General features: G+C 46.8%; 1 protein-coding gene across 5 annotated transcripts in view; it reads right to left on the reverse strand.

The window, feature by feature from the left end:
* TSPEAR (thrombospondin type laminin G domain and EAR repeats) overlaps nt 1-12,361 on the reverse strand; it is a 173,530-nt gene extending 161,169 nt beyond the window's left edge. For all 5 annotated transcript variants that reach the window (XR_011170751.1, XR_011170750.1, XM_069100288.1 and 2 more), the window contains exon 1: nt 11,742-12,361. Coding sequence is in view for 3 of the 5 variants with exons in the window: in XM_069100288.1 (XP_068956389.1) it covers nt 11,742-11,838 (97 nt within the window). In the remaining 2 variants the exon portion in view is untranslated. The remainder of the gene's footprint in view (nt 1-11,741) is intronic.
* Between the last annotated feature and the right edge of the window lie 6,932 nt (nt 12,362-19,293).

The raw sequence follows: 19,293 nt of genomic DNA on the forward strand, positions 1-19,293 counted from the left end.
TCTAAAGTGTCTGCCTCATGAGATTTCTTTTCCTTAATATTATTTTTTCCAATTACTTGTAAAGATGATTATCAACATTCATTTTTGTAAAATTTTGAGTTTCAAATTTTTCTCCCTCCCCAAGACAGAAAGCAATCTGACATAGCCTTTACATGTACAATCATGTTAAATATATTTCCACATTAGTCATGTTCTGAAAGAAAAATCAGAACAAAAAAGAAAAAACCACAAGAAAGAAAAAAACCAAACCAAAAAAAAAGCGATTGGCATCCAGCTTCCATAGTTCTTTCTCTGGATGTGGTTAGCATTTTCCATCATGATTCTTTTAGAATAGTCTTGGATCATCGTATTGCTGAAAAGAGCTAGGTCTATCACAGTTAATCATCGCATAATGTTTCCGTTCCTATGTACAGTGTTCTCCTGGTTCTGCTCACTTCACTCACCATCAGATCATGGAAGTCTTTCCAGGTTTTTCTGAAATCTGCTGGCTCATCATTTATTTTAGCACAATAGTATTCCATTACATTCATATGCCACAACTTGTTCAACCATTCTCCAATTAATGAGCATCACCTCAATTTCCAATTCATTGCCACCACAAAAAAGAGCTGCTCTATTTTTGTACATGTGGCTCCTTTTCCCTTTTTTATGATCTCTTTGGGATACAGCCTAGTATCTGTAGTGAGTAATATTGCCAGATCAAAAGGTATGCAGTTTGATCACCCTTTGTGCATAGTCCCAAATTGCTCTCCAGAATGATCGGATCAGTTCACAACTCCGCCAACAATGCTTTAGTGTTCCAGTTTTCCCGCATCTTCTCCAACATTTATCATTTTCCTTTTCTGTCATATTAGTAAATCTGGTAACTGTGAGGTGGTACCTCAGAATTGTCTTAATTTGCCTTTCTCTAATCATTAGTGATTTAAAGCTTTTTTTCATACTACTATAGATAGCTTTAGTTTCTTCATCTGAAAATCTCCTGTTCATATTCTTTGACTGTTTTCAATTGGGGAATGATTTATATTCTTATAAATTTGATTCAGTTCCCTATGTATTTTAGAAATTAAGCCTTTATCAGAAACACTTGCTGTAAAAATTGTTTCCCAGCTTTCTGCTTTCCTTCTAATCTTGGTTGCATTGGCTTTGTTTTTGCAAAAATGTTTTAATTTAATGTAATCAAAATTATCTATTTTGCATTTGATAATGTTCTCTATCTCTTGTTTGCTCATAAATTTCTTCCCTTCTTCATAGATCTGACAGGTAAACTATTCTTTGCTCTCCTGATATGCTTATGCTATCATCCCTTATGTCTAAATCAAGTACCCATTTCCCTCAAAGCGAGCACTTGTCAAGGAAGCACCTCATGAATCTCAAAGTGCATTTGTATGGTCATAAACATCATTGTTACCATTACCAGTCCCCAAGGGTCAGCTCAACTCAGCCATGGTCATGATCATGGCCATTTACAGAGCAGTTTGACGATCTTCATTGCTTGTCTAGGGCTCCATACCCAAAGGATCTATCTTTCAGTGAGAATCAGCCACAGGCTGAACCCTGCTAAACTATTCGCTTTCATACAAGATATGAGAACAAAGACACTGGGACAGGGCCAAGGTAAGGCTATGCTGTGCCCCGTAAGGTCTAGGGCTAAGTTGTGGAGCCCTGCAGGGCATGGAGCCAAGATGTATTTTCCCAATACACTCAGAACAAACGAAGCCCGCCAGCCCTGACAGACTGGGATGATGAAATCTCCTTGGCAACTTTCCAGATGGAAGTGGGAGCAGCAGCTCAGTATCACTCGCCTTGTGTCTTTCTTTCTCAGTCTTCGCAGCTGGGTCATCATTTCATGATTTGCTAAGTGCCCTGGGGAAGGGGGACAGACTTTTTAAATAACACTTTTTATTGTTGTATGAATGGTTCGTCCCCTTCCCAGCCCTAGTAGAAACATGAAAATACAAGTTTGTGACTCATCTCCCAACAGAAGAGGACTTGGCTTGCTTCCCTGATATCATGGGGACAGGGACAGTAGGGATCCACAGTTGGGTGCTTAGCTCTAAAAGCACCAAAGGCTTCAAGGGACCACCATGTGCTCAGTGTAGACACTTCCTGCACCAGCACAGAAGGTTACCCTTCATTGATTTGACTGACAGTATTCATGAGCTACTGTGGTCAAATGACCACCTCCACCCAACCAACTGACCAAGCCTCTCTGAATTAAGCTAGACTGCCCTTCCAGCAAGAAAAGGTTGGTTGGGTGTTGTCCTTCGTTCTCCAAGAGGACCAAAATGACATCACTATGCTAGGGTCAAGGTGCAGTGTGCCCAGATGTGGTGGACCAGGCCAATAGGAGCTTGGAATGCTCTACACAGGTCCGCACAAATAGTCTGTGTGGACACTTGGGCTGGATTCCCTAAATTTGCACATCCTGTGTTTCCTTTGAGCTGTCTCCATTCTGCTTTACTTATAGAGAACAGCACCTTCTCTGATGTGGGCACACCATGTTGAACAGTCCTGTATTAGGGTCTCCCATGTCACACAATCAGTTCCAAAGTTCTTAAAAGAGACCTTGAGAGTGTCCTTGTATCTCTTCTTCTGACCTCCACATGAATGCTTGCTCTATGTGAGTTCTCCATAGTCTTTTTGGCAAGTGTACATTTTGCATTTGAAAAATGTGGTCAACCCATTGGAGTTGTGCTCTCTGAAGCAGTATTTGAATTGTCAGTTTAGTTCAAGAAAGGGCCTCAGGGTCTGGTACCTGATCCTGTCAAGTGATCTTCAGAATCTTCCTAAGACAATTCAGATGGAAGTGATTGTTTCCTGGCATGGTGCTGGTAGACTGTCCAGGTTTCAAAGGCATACAACAATGAGGTCAGCTCAATGGCTCAGTAGACCTTCAGTTTGGTAGTCAGTCTAATACCTCTCTCTCCCCCACCTTCCTTCTGAGCCTCTCTGACACTGAGCTAGCTCTCAAATCCTCTTAAAGCTTTCACTTTCCCTCTGATAGCTATCTCTGACTTATCCTTTCTATGGCTTATTTGTACTCAGTTGTTTGCTTGTTGCCTCCCCTGTTAGACTGTGAACCCCTTCAGGGCAGGGACTGTCTTTTGCCTCTTTGTACCACCCTAGCACAAGCTTAAGGCCGCTAGGTAGTGCCATAGTGCACAGAGCCCTGGACTTGGAATCAAGAAGACTGACTGATTTCAAATCTGACCTCAGACACTTATTAGCTGTGTGACCCTAGGCAAGTCACTTCACCCTATTTGCCTCAGTCCCTCAACTGCAAAATGAGCTGGAGAAGGAAATTGCAAATCACACCAGCATGGAGTCACACAAAGAGTCAGATAAGTCAGACAAATCTAAAAACAAAACAGAAAGCATAATGCCACTGCCTCGCACCTAGTAGGCATTATTGCCTGACTGACTTGGGATCCATTCTCAAACTCCTTGCAGCTTGGTATGATGTATTCGAGCCTTCTTGATCCTGAGTCACCTGTACACTCCAAGGAGGCATTGAAGAAATACTGTAAAAAGGTGGGGAGCGGGGCGGATAGGTGGTGCAGTGAGTAGAGCACCGGCCCTGGAGTTAGGAGAACCTGAGTTCAAATCCGGCCTCAGACACTTAACACAAAAAAACCTTAGCCGTGTGACCTTGGACAAGTTACTTAACCCCAACTGCCCTCCAAAAGGGAAAAAAAAAAGGTGGGGAGGAGGTTTCTGATGTACCTGAAATATCTCTATGGGTGTGTCTCTTTCTAAAAGTAGCTCAAAATACTCCCATCATTTTTGGTATAATTTGATGCCCTATAAGTCAATTAATTTTTTTGATTTTCTTTTCATAAAGCTTGCTCTACAAAAGCATATTGGTTCAAAAAGTCTAGAAACATGGTAGGTCACACTCTTCTGAACCCAAGAACGTTGACCCTTCAGGCAACGTACCTCTCACTTACTAGTTAAATGACTTTGGTCAAGCCCCTCCCCTTCCCTGCGTCTTCCTTTCATCTTCCAAACTGTGTGGCTGCTAATGTCCCTTCAAGCTCTAGGTCAGTAGGCCATCATTTCTTCAATGCAGGTGCTTATTCCCTGGGTCCAAGTCCCAGATATTTTTCCAGGTGGCCTTTACGCCAGCCCATGAATCTCTGCCTGTAAAATGAGGTTAAGTAAGGGGCCGAGCCACTTCAATCCTTCTCTAGTCAGACACATCCTCTTGTGTCCTAACTGTTGACCTGCCATGCCTCTCCCAGTCGCTCTTTGATCATCCACCATTCCAGTTCTTCTAACCACAGTGTTCCAGGAGTTGCAGTCACACAGTACCATGGAGGGGGTATGTTTATCAAGAAGGCTGTGTATCAGAGAGCAACTCGGGATCATCAAAAGAACTAAATAAACTAGGTCCCAAAGGCATATTCTCTCCCTATTCAATGCTGGTTCTAGAGCAAGTCCAATCTGGAATGACCATCCAAAAATTGTGTGTTGATGACTAAATCAATGAACTGCCTTCTTCATCCATTTTGCCTTTTTTCTGTGTGGATTGTTAGACTAGTCACTTTGGAATGACTATGTTCTCGCCGAGGCTCTCCAGGATTCTGGGGCTTTTTGTAATGGGCACAACACAATCTGTGAACAAGACCAACTGGAGAAAATCCGTCTTCAATTTGGACTCCACCGGAATCATGGGTAATATCCTGCAAGCTCCTCTGGTGAACAAGCATCTCCCTAGTTTATGTCTCGCTTGATATTTGGGCTCAAGTCGTCATTAAACACTTACTGTGGGGTGGCTAGGTGGCACAGTGAATACAGCACCACCCCTGGAGTCAGGAGGGCCTGAGTTCAAATTTGACACAAAAACTAGCCATGTGACCTTGGGCAAGTCATTTAACTCCAATTGCCCTACCTTCCCCCCTACAAAATAAAAAACAACACTTACTGTGATGACCATATCTAGCAAGGCATTGGGTGATCTGCATGTACTTTTTTTTCTTTTTTCACTGAGAAAAGCGTTTAGTCTCTTTTTTAAATTATGTATTTGTACTCCACAAAAATCCTTGACCCTCAGTTCTTAATGGCTTTGTCAGCAGAGAAAAAGCACTGATGGTTTCTATCATGTTAGAAAGACTTCAAGGACGACCCTGCTCTCAGATAACCAGTCTAGCTAGCTTAGTAAAGGGCTTATTGCCAAAAGGCTGGTTACAAGCCAATGAATTCTTTCATTGCAACCACTGCTAAAACAAAGGAAAATGCAAAATGGTGCTTGGTCTTTTGTGGGCCCCTTCAGCTTCCAGAGAGGCTATGCTTAGGCAACAGAAAAGGGACCAGAGGATGCTAAGAATCCCACAGTTCACAGAATCACATGATTTGAACATTGGAAAAGACCCCAGTGGCCACTTAGCCCAAGATACCTGAAAGGAATCCTCATTTGTGACATACCTCATAAGTGCTTGAAGATTTCCAATGAAAAAGAATCTACCACCTCTGGACACTTTTGTCCAGCTCTAAAGGCTCAGTGCTTTTCTTTACAAAGAGCCTACATCTGTCTCTGGGGCATTCTGGGGAATGACTGAATCTGGAGTTTTGCTATGCTGGCTTTGGGTGATCACAGCTTCCCTTTATTGACATTCACTAACCATCTCTTTAATGGCTCACCCTAGAATGTTTCTAGAAATTCAAGTCAAGCTCACTGGCCTGTAGGTTTCAGATTCTATATTCTTTCTTTTTATAAGACTCAGAATAGCACTTGCCTTCCTCTACTCTTGTGGCCCCTCTCCAGTTTCCATGATCTTAGAAATATTATTGACCTTGAGTGACTGAGCAATCACATTTGCCAATCACTGTGGTCGCCAAAGATACAGTACATCTAGGCCAGGAGCCCTGGATCCATCAACAGCAACAAGGTGTTCCCTCACTGTCTCCTTGCTTATCGTGGATTTCACCCCTCCATTTCCCATTTCTACTCAGTGTTTTTCAGGCAAAGGTTGATGTCCTTGGCAAAGAGAAGAGAAGCAAAGTCAAGAACTGGGCAGCTCTGGCTTCTTCCTTTTGTCAGTTTTCATCATCCCATCCACACCAGTTTTTAGACTTCCTGTAGCATCACCTGAATAGTAGGAACCTGTATATCCTGAGACTACAGACAACTGGGGCTTCTCTAAACACAAGATGTTTATCCCAGAACCACTGAGTTGAAATACTACTGGAAAGACTAAGCCACATTAAGAACAACACTCTTTGTATAAATGAAGCTAGAAGACATCACAAGTCAAAGCTGGGTGGAAGGAAGGGTGGTCCACAGATTCTCCTTGGAAGGGCAGATGGATGATCTGGAACACACCCAAAGGCTACCAAGAAATAAGTTCATTTAACCCTTGATTGTCTGACCTCATTGTGGGTGGCCTGATGAACATAATAAAGAAATTCCCACAAGATCATTGCAGTTTATGTGCTACTATCTCTTGCAGAGAATCAAGGAGTAGAGAAAACCTATGAAAATTTTGACAAGATCTTGTAAGTTAAGTCAACATATATCCTGTTGATCAGTGACATCAATGTGGAAATGGACACTGAAGTGGAATGAATCAGATGCTAGGAAGTACAAGTCAAGAACAAGAAATGAAAGACATTAGAGGCTCACAGACTATTCAGGGGTCTCAAGCCTACTTGTCATGAAAACTCTGGGAGAAAACATTTGAAACTGAGAATGACAAGCACCAAAATACACACAGACACACACAGATGCACACTCACACACATTCACACACACTCACCCTCACACACCATTCAAGCAAACTATCTTAACAGACCAAAAACTACTGGTTAACAATGAGGGAGTCATTTCTGTGAATTAGTTGCATGCAGACCATAGACTAGTTAGAATAAAGATAAATAAAAAGAAATAATGAGAAAGTTCTCCCCTTTTCAAACAAGCTGTTAGCTATGGAAAACAAATAAATACAAGTCACTGTCTCTTCTGATCACTTCTGATCTTAAGGATGGCTAACCAGTGTCAATCCGTGTCTAAAACGGGGAGGCTAAAAGAGCCCAGAAAGAACATCAGTCAGCAAACCCCTGAAGTGAAGAGAGCTGGCAGCCTGGAGCAACAGTGGTTTAGGATATAAACTCATTTCAAAGCCTTGTGAAAGAGCAGAGCAGATTACAAGCAGAATCACATTTCAGAACAGCAGAGTGTGTGGAAATGAGGAAGAAATGTGCTTGGCACGAGAGCCAGCCAAGGCGGAACCTCCCCAGGACGCTGAGAGAAGAGATGGGAAGACAGGAAAAGGAGCAGATCTTCCAGTACCACTGGAGCGATTGGTCACATTTCACAGCATCCGCTGGAGTCTAATGGATGGGAGTCAAAGCACTTGATGAATGGAGTCAATGAAGAGGATGAAGAGGAAGGTGGGAAGGGCAGCCACAACAGACCAAGTACATACAGAAGAATTCCACGCTGGAATCAAGAGAGTTCAATGAGGGGGAAACACCAAATGAATGAAGAAAATACTAATTACAATAAAATGTAACCAACAGAAAATCAGAAACTATCAATCCACAAACATGGGGGTCTTTTTCTACTAAAACTTTGAGAATAATATATATACACACCAGGGTTTCCTTGACGAAAATATAAGAAGAGAGCAGGGACTTTCATTGACAATGAGCTGACCACATCTTCACAGCCACATGACTGACTAAAAATACAAGGTCCAACTGTAGTGATTCCAAAAAAAAAAAATACTTCCTTAGTAGAACAAACCCTAGATTTCCAAGTTCTCCTCTATCAAGGTGTCCCCCATGTGCATATTAAGATCATGAAAGATTATGCAGTAAATGAGCCCCAGGAGACACCGTGTTCAGTGATTCCCTAGGTATTGGCATTAAGCCTGGCATAAAACAAGGAAACGTAGGCTCACCAGGGTAATTTGCAACCATCGTAGAAAATGTCCTGCAGAGAATCCAAAGGGGAAGAGGATTCCCTGTTTGGTAAACCCAAATATCTCAACAAAAACTGTTAGAAAAACAATCTGGCAGAAACAAGTTGCAGCAACTCTGGTGATAACAACAATTGATAGTTAATATTTCCAGAGCACCTGACTAGGTGTCAGGCACTGTGCTAAGTAAGCACTTTGCAAATGGCATCTCAATTGGTTCTCACAACCACCCTGGAGGCAGGTGTTATTATTATACTCATTGTACAGATGAGGAAACTGGAGCAAATAAAGGTTAAGTGACTTGCCCAAAGTCATACACCAAGGAAGTATCTGAGTTGGGATTTCAACTAGGTCTTCCTAACTCCATACCCAGCACTCCATACCCAGCACTCCATCCTCTGCACCCCCTAGCTACTGATATAGACCAATGTCTCACACCTTGTATTAAGATAAATTCCAAGGGGCAGCTAGGTGGTGCAGTGAATAAAGCACCAGCACTGGAATCAGGAGGGCCTGAGTTCAAATCCTGCCTCAGACACTTAACACAAAAAACTAGCCATGTGACCTCGGGCAAGTCATTTGACCCCAATTGCCCTCCAAAAAAAAGATAAACTCCAAATGGGCACATGAATTAGAGATAAAGGGTGACATCATAAACAAATTAGAGAAGCAAGAAAGAAAGGACCTTTCAGGACTATGAATGGGGGAAATGCTCATGACCAAAAAATGGAGAGAGATGATCACATAAAATGGACAATTTCGAACACATAAAATTAAAGTTTTTACAAAAAGAAAACCAATGCAGCTAAAATGGAAGCAAGTAACTTGGAAAAAAGCATTTGCAGTGAGTTTCTTTGATAAAGGATTCACTTCCAATATTTATAAGGAACTGATTCCAATTATAACACTAAGAGCCATCTTCAAATGGATAAATGGTCAAAAATAAGAAGGGCAGTTTTCTAAGAAATCAATCCAACCTATCAGTTTATTAAGTTGTCTAACTCTCCCTAACCCCATTTTGGGATTTTCTTGGCAGAGATACTGAAGCGACTGACCATTTCCTTCTCCAGCTCATTTTACAAATGAGGAAACTGAGGCAAACAAGATTAAGTGACTTGCCCACAGTCACATAGCTAGTAAGTGTCTGAGGCCAGATTTGAACTCAGGGCTTCCTGAATCCATACCTGGTGCTCTATCCACTGAGCAACTAACCTGCCCAAGCTATCAATAGCCCTATGGCAGGGGAGATGCTTATTTGAGAAATACAAATTAAAGAAGCTCTGAGGTACCACTTCCCACCCATTGAAATGGCAAAGTTAACCAAAAAGTGAAATGACCAAAGTTAGAGGGGCCTTGGGAGAAGGGCACGCCACTTATGGAGCCGGGAGCTGGTCCAGCCTTTGGGGAAAGCAACTGAGAACTACAACCGTCCCTTCTACATTGATACTTTCCCCATATTGGTTTCCATAGGTGGCAGGTCAGCATAATAAATTAAATGGGAATTTTGGGGCATTTTGTGGAAGCCACCATTGACACGTGAAGACCAGCAGACAACACAGAAAAGATTTAGAAATTTGAAAATGGATAAAACATATTGTAGTAGTGTATAATTTCAACCTATTTTGTCTTTTAATACCATAATAATTCAGACTTGTTCTCTGGTATGACGGGAGGGCCAAACGATCTTATGTGGATTTCTCAGATCATGGGGGTGCTATGGGCCTAATCCTGTGGTGCAGAAGGGATAACCATATATTCCAGTTACAGTTGAGTAGCAATTGTGCACTCCCCTAGCAGCACCATTACTAGGACTGTCACCCCAAAGAGATCAAAGAAATGGGAGAAGGACTCATGGGGGAAAACCTTGATAGCAGCTCTTTTTGTGGTGCCCAAGAACCAACTAGAAAAGACAAGTGTCCATCGGATGGGGAATGGCATCTGGATGGGATGGAATGCTATCGTAACATAAGAAATGGTGAAAGGGACCATTTCAAGAAACCTGAGATTTGTATGAACTGATGTAAAGTGACATTTATCTAACAACAATATTGTAACGACAAACAGTTTTGAAAGATTTAATAACTGAGCAGTGATCCATCCCACAAAGATTGACTGAGTAGATAAGGGTGCAACACCAGCGAAGGCACAGTGGCTGCCCGGGTCACAAGTGGAATATCTGGGTTTTTACTTGGCAGTGAAATAATTTTTGGCATAAAAGAAGGGTATGGCATTGGCAGAACAAGTGACTTTCCAGAAATTGCAGAAGCTGATCCAGTAGGACTCACGTCTCTGCTGTGGTTTGTCTCCTCTTTATCCTTCCCCGCCCTCAGGGAGCAAGGTGTTCACCCACCCCGGATCCATAGGTCGGCAGGCAGGGAGGAACATGAAGTGCTGACCTGACCATTGACTACTGTGCCACCCTGGGCAGGTCCCTTGATTTCTATGCTCCTCAGACTCCTCCCCATCCAATGAGAAGATGGGACTCAGAGCCCCCCAGGTTTCCCTTCAGCACTAAGTCTTATAAACTCATGAGAAAGCTGCGTTTTGACTCTAGGAAGCAAGGGACAGAAGACCCCTGTTGTCCCCTCTCCCTGCCTGGGCCCCCATGATACAGTGATCAGTTATGTCGGGTCAGCTCCTACAAGTCAAACTCTGGGTATATTCTACCTAAACTGGGGCATCCACACTTCTCTTTGGGTGACGACTTTATATGTGAGTGTGTTTCCTCATTACAAAGTTGGGGTTCTTGGGTTTTTCCCCCAGAACAGAGCATTATAGAAGCGCAGCCTTTTCATATAAATTAATGAGTGCTTATCAACAGAGCCTTGAGCAGAGGCCCAAGGCGGCTCTTCCCTAAGATCAAGGGTGTGTTGACCTGGGAGCCCTGAATGTCATCCAGGGTTCTCTCAGCATCATTGGAGTCTTTCCTCCCATCACCCCCTTCCCAGGCCCAATGCTTGGGGTTTTCTCTTTCCATAATTACAGGTTTGATAAATAAAATCTCCTGGCACCAGTCATAGAAAGGTAATAAAATGGCAGAACTCTTAGCAATTAAGTTTTGTTGTTTTAAATACATTCTCCAAAGCTGGGAGCAAAGCTCTTCTGCTGCTGGGTTTGGGCTTTCGGTTTTGGCTTCTCTCGTCTCCACTCACCCCTAACCTAGGAGCTTCAATGGGAAAAGACTGGCCTTCGGCCCTCTGCCGATTGGAGGGCTCCAGTCCATCCCAGCAGCTATCGCGGTCGGAGGAGCGCCCGGCGCTTGCCAGAGCGCTGCGCAGTCCCCTCCCCTCCTCGCCCGCACCCAGGGCCGGGAGGGAGTGGAAGGAGGGGAGAGGGGGGGCGGAGCAGCTCGCTGCGGCTGCACTAATTACAGACTGGTTTTCACCTGGCGTCTGGCATTAATGACCACCTGTGGTGCTTTCTATCCAGGGGAGGAAATACACCATTTCCCCAGTGTGCTTGCAGGAGAGGCTTGCTCATTCCTGAGGGGCAGGTGGTTCTCTGGGGACCAGGCTGACCCTGGGCGCTCCGCGAGGCTCCTCCGCCCCAGTTCTGGCTCTGCAGCCAGGCTCCTCAGTCGAGCCTCACAAGAGGAGCCTAGACCTGTGACAGTGGGACAGCCCGGTCTCTTTCGGGACCAGTTCTATTCTGCCCCCGACGCCGCTGCCACCTGCGGAGGGTCGGGGCCCTCGCGTGACTTCTCAGGTCACCTCGTCTCTCTGCCTCTCCCCCAGGTGGCATTCTGTGACCGCCTTAGGTGTGCCCTGGCTGGCCCAGGTGACTGCCTGCCTCCTCATTCATCCCAGCCCGGGGCACTCCTACCTGTGCAGTGCTCCCAGGACCTCCATCCTCGGGTGGTGCAGTGCAGGGGGTCAGCCCTCAGCAGCAGCAGCAGCAGCAGCAACGGGGCAGCAGCCATCAGGGAGACAGCGAGGCAGCTCAGCCCCCGCGGGTGGCCTCCCCTGCCCTCTTCTGCCCAGGGCTCAGGTGGAGCTGGCAGGAGGTCTGATCGCCAGGTGAGGGCAGCTCCTCATGCCCTGCCCGAGGGGAGCAGTCAAGCTCCGGCCCCCGGCACCCTCGAGGCACACATTACCGGCTAGTACAGAGGCCTCCGTCTCCGCCTCCTCTCGCTTCTCGGTGGCTCCTGCTAAGCACCCACTGCTGAGCCCCTGCCCTCTTGGTCTGCCTGTCCCAGGTGACAGCTAGCCAGACAGCCCGCCGCTCACCATCCCTGCCTTTGAGCCTAGGAGGGGGTGTGGTTCCGCCACTGCTCTCCCCGAGAGGAGGCGAGGAGGGTGCAACAGCTCAAAGCTGAGGACTCCTGCGGGCAGGGTGGCTGCCTGGCGGCTGCGGCCGCTCCTCGGTCCTTCCGAGCCCCCCTGGGAGCCGCCTTCCTGCTCATCCTCCGGGAGGGCTCGGAGCTCCCGCCCGGCTGTCGGGCAGGGGGCGGGGGCGGGGAAGGGGGACAGACATTTAAATGAGGAAGAAGTCAGTTGTCAGGGAGGAGAAGGAGGTGGAGTCCAGGGCCCTCGGGGATCGTTTCATCTTTTGCCCAGCCCTCCAGGAGGGGGGAAGGGGGAGGAATTTCCCTCTTCAGTGAAGTCAGCCCTCAAAGAGAATGCAGGAGGATGAGAAGGTGGGTGCGGGGCGGTTGGGGCCGGGGCCCTGACTGGGCAGCCCGAGCCTCTGCTCCCGCGAGGACCCTCTAGCCTCTCACCCCGCCCACCGAGGCCGCCCAAGGCTCAGCTCGAACCCCCTCCCCAGTCTTTCAAAAGCAGTTTGGGGAGACTCGGACTTTGGCCCGTCTCTTAACAAGGGTCTCTTAGCCTTCATTGCCATCCCCAGCACAATGTCGCCCCTTTGCCCTGAGTCTATTTCCTTGTCTGTAAAATGGACTCGTGACTACTAGGGTCAGGCAGGATCTCCTTCCACCGTCTGTGTGCAGGGACAGGCTATTCAGAGGGAGAAGTGCCTATTCTTTGCTAGGCTTGAAGACACAGGAAGCCAGGAGAAAGGCCAGCCCTGCCCTTGAGGGGGACCTTCTGTCCAACAGCATGGGAACAAAGAATAACAAAAGAAACCAGGACCCAGAGGACACCGAAGTTATCCCTGGTGTTTCAGGGCCCGCCCCACCCCCCACCACCCCCCATCCCCAAGGAGAAAACTTTCCTATCCTTCCCGTGGGTTTGGTGTCTGGCTGCCAAGCACGAGCTGTAGTGAACAGCTCTGGACCCCGAGGTCCCAGCTCCAGCTGCTTCCCAAAGAGCACACTGCCAGCAGGAGCTTCATGGGTCCCCATCCTGGGTCCCCATCCAACAACCACTGACTTCAATCCCAGTTTAGTCACCTTGGTGACCGAGATTTCCACTTAGCCCAGGCTACTGGGACAATATCCACCCAGGAGACTCCTGTTCACCAGTGGGTGGGCCCCTTCCATTCATCCCCCATCTCTTTGGAGCAAAGACCTCCACTCAGTGGGGTATCCAAAGGGAAGGTGAGTCCTAGTCTGTGACCAGAGCCAAGAAACAGGAGCCAGGGCACCTTGACACTAGCTTGGCACAGGCCTTCCCTGCAATGACCACCTAAGCTGACCTCCTCTATTCCCCCAGTTTCCCAGAGATTTCTATCTGGCTAGTTCAAAGGCAGAGATCAATGTAATTTTTAAACTACCTACCCTATGAAGCAGCTTTTAAATATTTCACCTTCCCATGAACAGTTTCTGTGCATTAGATGGCATCATATAATCAAAGTTATCGACTCAATTTGGCTACATCCCCAAGCTGCAAGATGGGAGTCAGGATACCCTGGGCCAATGACCACCTGGTTTACTGGTTCTCTTCCCCTGAACATGCAGAAAGCCTAGCCAGACCCACTGGACAAATTCCTGACCTTCCTCCCATTTACCCATGGAGGAAGGACCTCTAAGGAACCCTGACTTATGTCACAAGGATTTGCATACCCTTGGCCACAAGTGATGCTATCCTACAGCCTGGGAAGGAGGCTGCTTTCTACACCACTCAGAACACCACTCAGCATGCCCTGGGTTTGTCTAGAACTTGGGGCAGGGAATTCCAGGTCAGAAGTGGAAAGCCATGAGGGGATAACTTGGCCTGAGTAGAGCCTGTTCTTCCAATGTAGCTTCCCATGGGCACCTGTGTGGGAGAGTAATGCAGGTGTCCCTCATACATCCCCCCCCCCATTCTGGAATTCCAGGCTACCAGCCCAGACATGCCTTTAATTTCAGTCTATCAGCTCCTCTGCTTTCCAATGAGGGGAGCAGAGTCACAAAGGTAGAAACTTTGTGGTAGAAACATGCAGGTTAAGTCCAACAAGACATTTTAATTCACATAAGAGCAACAGAAGATTTCAGACACGCACACCTTTCTTAGTGTTTGATGATAACTTGTGGTGAATCACAAATCTTGGCAAAGAGTATCTGAGAAACAAATCTCTTTTCTCATGATGCCTTCCTGAGATAGGCCCCCAAGAACACAGCTGTCCCCATTCCATTTGCAATGTGTATGCCCTGCCCCCATTCTTTCAGGGCCAGGATACCCAGCAGGGAGCCAGGATACCCAGCAGGGAGCCAGGTTACCCAGCAGGGAGCCAGGATACCCTGTGGTGTTTGTGAACTATCTCTTTTCTCTGCCATCAGCTCAAGTACCCACCAGCTGTGTTCACCCAAATTGTTAGGGACCAGGGACTAGCGATCCCAATTCCATTTAATTGCTTAACATCAATTAGCCTTTTTAAAAAAAGAGTATTTACTTCACAGATAGCACAAGAATAAAGACTCAAACTTTCCCCATTATCTCTGGGTTTACTCTCCCACTTACCACCACAGTCTTTTATCCTACTAGCCTTGATCCCACCAGGTTCATGTCCAGAGGCAGCACCACTGTCAGAGGTCATTCCCCAAGATCTCTCCTTGCTCCTTGGAATGTCAATGCTGTGCTGGCTGCCAAATATGCCAAACATAATGAACTCTGAATCCCAGATTCCTGTGACTCTGGCTCCCAGCCAAAGTTAGGGACTCCACTCACTTCACCTAGAAGATAGGACAAATGGCAAAGCCAACAATGTGCCATTCCCAGGGGGCCATGTGGCTTCAGTAAGGGCAAGAAGACTTCTGAAACTGAGTCCATAAAATGACCAGCCTGGCCTCCCAAAGGAAGCCTGACACCCCCCCCCCCACACACACACACACACCCTTGTTACAGGTGGGAGGAGGGAGAATTGGAGGGAGAAATGGAGGGAATGGGAGGAGGTAGTGGTAGAGACATCTGGGGGGACAAGAAGAAAAGAATGGCAATGTGTCATTTAAACAGGAACAGAAGCCAGGCCAAAAGCAGCCACAAACTAGCTGAGCTGTTTTGTATCTGTTGGGTTCAGTCTAGCAGATACTTCCCAAGAGTAAGCTGTCCTGCTGGAGAAGGCATCCCTTTTTCTTGGCTTTTTGTGGATGGAAATGCTCACAGCTGTTCCTGTTTCTCAAGTTCACAATTTTAAAAAGACATTTTTTTTAATTTCAGGAGGAAATTTAAGGAAAGGGCAGACTGAAGGTCCCTGCCTCGTTCCACCCATAGGAGACTCTGTGTCTGAGCCTGATGATAACTGGCTCCCAGGGGATGGAGGGCTTGGGGTTTGCAGAGCACTCTGGTGCACTGTAGCTTCTGATCCCCAACAAAAACATGCTCAGCCGCACAAACGTTATTATTTTATGGATGAAAGAATAAGGCTCCAGAAAGTGGCCCTGCCCAGGCCACCAATGCCCAGAGGTGACATCATTGGGCCTGAGGTCTCTTCCAGACCTAATAGCCAAGAAGTTTGTGGAATATGAAAATGGGATATGAAATGACTGGCCTCCCTCCTGGAGCAAGTGACTTACTGTCTTTCAATAATGCAAAAACACCAGACCCAGTGAGTTCTGGTCAATTATTTTCTTAAAAAATAAAGTTCTAACTTATTTAAAATTGCCAGAAATTTCCCTATGGAATGAAATGTCCATGTATTTGGAGGGGATCCGACCTCTGTCCCCTCACCATGTGTGGCTTTGATCTAGTACCTTCCCCTCCCTGGGCTTCAGCTTCTTTATCCATAAATGAGGTTGGACCCAATGGCCTCTGAGGTCTCTCCCAGCTCTAGATCTTATTTTTTAAAGGACTCTGAAAAAATAACTCATTATGTTTGGGGAAAAAAATTTGTTATGCAGAAAGATTTGGCTACCTTTGGACAACATCATACCAGTCGAGTAGCCATTTGTGCTGGACAAACAGGTGCAAGAGGTGGTTTTCTGCATCCCCTTGCCCACTCATTCAAAAGGGGACATGCTGTTGCATCATTGTTGGGGCAAGAAGGTGGAGTGGAAGAACTCCTGAGAGTAATTCTAAAGGATGAAGGCAGTGGCAGGGGGGTAGTTTTGGGGTCACACTGAGGCCCTGATCCCAAGCAGTTTTCTAATCTCTCAGGCACTCGGCCAGCTCTCTAAGATTCTTGAGTTACAGAAGAACGATGGGTCAGCAACAGTAGAGGCATTTTCCATACTGGAACTTCCCCTACACCAATGCAATCACAGACCCAAGCCAAGTAAGGAATATGGCTAGGATTCAGCTTCATTTTGCAAGCTCTTGCAAGAGAGACACAGAAATGTAAAAAAGACTTTAACCAAAATTAAAACTATAGGATCATTCACAAAGTATTAAAAGCAGACAGCAGCTACTAAGTCCCCCAGAGCCCCAGATTCCCTCTTCGATACCCCGCATTGGGATCTGCAGTTAGCTCTCTGCCCCAGTTCCTCCCCGTCTATGTCTGAAGACATTTCTGGGCCCAGTGGCATCTGGCTCCATCCTCTAGACTTATCCAGGGGCCTGGAGCCCACCTGACACTTGCTCCTCCTTTCCCTTTTCTCTGCCTTTCTCTTTTCTTCCAGCTCTGCTTCAAAACTCCCAGACTCTTACTGTAGGCACCCAAGTTTCCCACCAAAGAACCATCCTCAATTCCTCCCTCTCCCTCACCCTGGAAATTCAACCAGCTGCCAAACCTCATTGATTCTCCCTTCCCAGCATCCTGCAGGCTTTACCACTTCTCCCCACACATGCAGCCCCCACCCTGGCACAGGCCCTCACCATCTCGCCCCTGGACTGTTGCAGGAGCTGCTGGGGGAGGGGGAGGGCTTCTTCTCGGCCCAGGTCTCTCCTTACTCCACTTGGCTGCCAAAGTGATCTCCCTAACGTGCTGGTCTGGCCATCTCATTCCCTGCTCTGGGAGCTTCAGGGCTTCCTGTCAGTGGGATCAAACAGAAACTCGTCTATTTGACCTTGAAAGTTCCTCAGCCTGTCTCCAGCCCACCTTTCCAGGCTGGCTACACACCATTCCCCTTCAGGCACTCCATGCTCCTGCCAAATTGGTCTTCTTGTTTCCCAGGCCTCGAATGCTCTCCATGCTCTCTTCTGCCTCTTGGAGCCTCCTTTCCAGGTTCAACTCAAGGACCCCCTCCAGCACAAGGTCTCTTCTGATTCCCCAGTTGTCAGCCCCCTCCCCTCCCCTGCCACGATCACTTGGTAGCTATTGTGTATGAGACATGCTACGTACTAGACATTCATATGCACTAGCACCACAATCACATGTTCTTCTGATGCCAGCCGTCGTTGTCTTCCTGAAGTTGGCAAGAACTCAGCACAGCATGTCGCTGTATTAATTGTCCAACAAGGGAGTGCAATATTTGAGTCGCCCACCAGATGGCACTTTACTTAAGTGGCCAGCCCAGTGGTCTCATAGTAGCCTGCCTAAAAGGTTGTAGTGCCGCTACTGGCCTCTAGAGGGTCGGAGGATTCCTCCAGCTTCCAAACCCATAGTATCAGTGGCCCTAGGCCCTTGGACTCAACCAGTACAAGCCAGATCTGGAGATGAGATGTATTAAAATCTGTTGTCTGTAAACAGTTCATAAGCTCCATGAGTCCATGCCTGGGCTCTCAGTTTACAAACCCCCACATTCATGGACTCAAGGACTTGCTGTTCAGTCCTTATCCAACTCTTCGTGACCCCTTTTGAGGCTTTGTAGGCAAAGATCCTGGAATGGTTTGCTGTTTTCTTCTCCAGGAGATTAAGGTAAGCAGAAGTGAAGTGACTCACCCAGGGTCACACAGCTAGTGAGTGTCTGAGGTCACATTTGGACTCAGGGCTTCCTGACCCCAGGCCCAGTGCTTTAGCCACTAATCCACTTAACTGTTTACACTAATATACTGCAATTGCATAGTTGGCTGAATAGGGCATGAAGCAGAAGAAAATCAATCAAGGCTTTTCTTCCAGCCATCTGTTAGACCTCCTCCCACTTGCCCTCCCAGATCTGTAGATATAAACAGGGGAATTCTCACACCACAAAGACTTTCAGCTTAAAGTAAAGGAATAATGAAAGGAAGCCTCCCCTTGCCCTCCAGTTTGTGGACTATAAACAAAGGAAAGTTCACCAGCCCCAATGGAAGCTCAACACTCAGGATCCTCTCTCCTCATGACTTCTCTTTCCAGCTCTGTCCCAGGATCTGGCTCTCCAGATGGCTGTCCAGAACTGACTCACTCCTTTCTTTATGCAGACCTTAAATCTGGACTTTCAGGCTTCCACAAAGTACATGGGAGTGGCTGACCCTGGGCCCGCTGATGCTGTGGCCAGAGATTCGAGCAGTGGTGGGTGAGCTGGGCAGGGACCAGCATAGACTGGATCCCTTTCCTCTTTTCCTATGACTTATTTTCCAGAATGCAGGAAGCACACGATGTTTGAGGTCTGAGGCACTCACTTCCAATGCATTTCACCTGTGGAAACATCCTGGCCTTTTAAGTCCCCAGAAAGATGAAAAGGCAGGACAGAAGTACAGGCTACATTTACATAATTCTGTATTTACTTGCCTGTAGCACACTCTCCCCACCCCAGTAAAATAAAAGTTCCTTGAGGGAAGCTGGCCTTGTCTGCTCTTTGTCTTCTGTCCTATAGAAAGTCCTTGCTAAATGCTTGTTAATGGGTCTCAAGGCCTCTGCTCAGCTGGTCCTGGGGCACATTTCAATGACCAGACCCCCAAATCCCCAGGGGTACTTTGAATAGATTTCGAAGCATTGAGGACTTTGGTAGTGAAACTTTTGTAGCTCCCATACAAAAGCCATTCTTGATTTCAGTGTGTCTTTGGCACAACTATTAAAACAGAAACCATAGAAAACAGATGTGTTGTAAACAGCTGGTGGTAGGGGCTTCCAGACATGAACAGAAGGAAATCCCTGCCGTGTGGGCAGGAATGGAACTTACTGCCGGAGCCATCACTATCCTGGCGCAGGGTCTGGATTACAGGGCAAATCTGAGGTTTTGCTGCTACAAGGTCAAGTGCTCATA

Source organism: Petaurus breviceps, unplaced genomic scaffold (assembly GCF_028583685.1).
Source record: "Petaurus breviceps papuanus isolate PSGF00001 unplaced genomic scaffold, PetGlider_PUasm1.0 387, whole genome shotgun sequence".
In the NCBI taxonomy this organism is placed as follows: domain Eukaryota; kingdom Metazoa; phylum Chordata; class Mammalia; order Diprotodontia; family Petauridae; genus Petaurus; species Petaurus breviceps.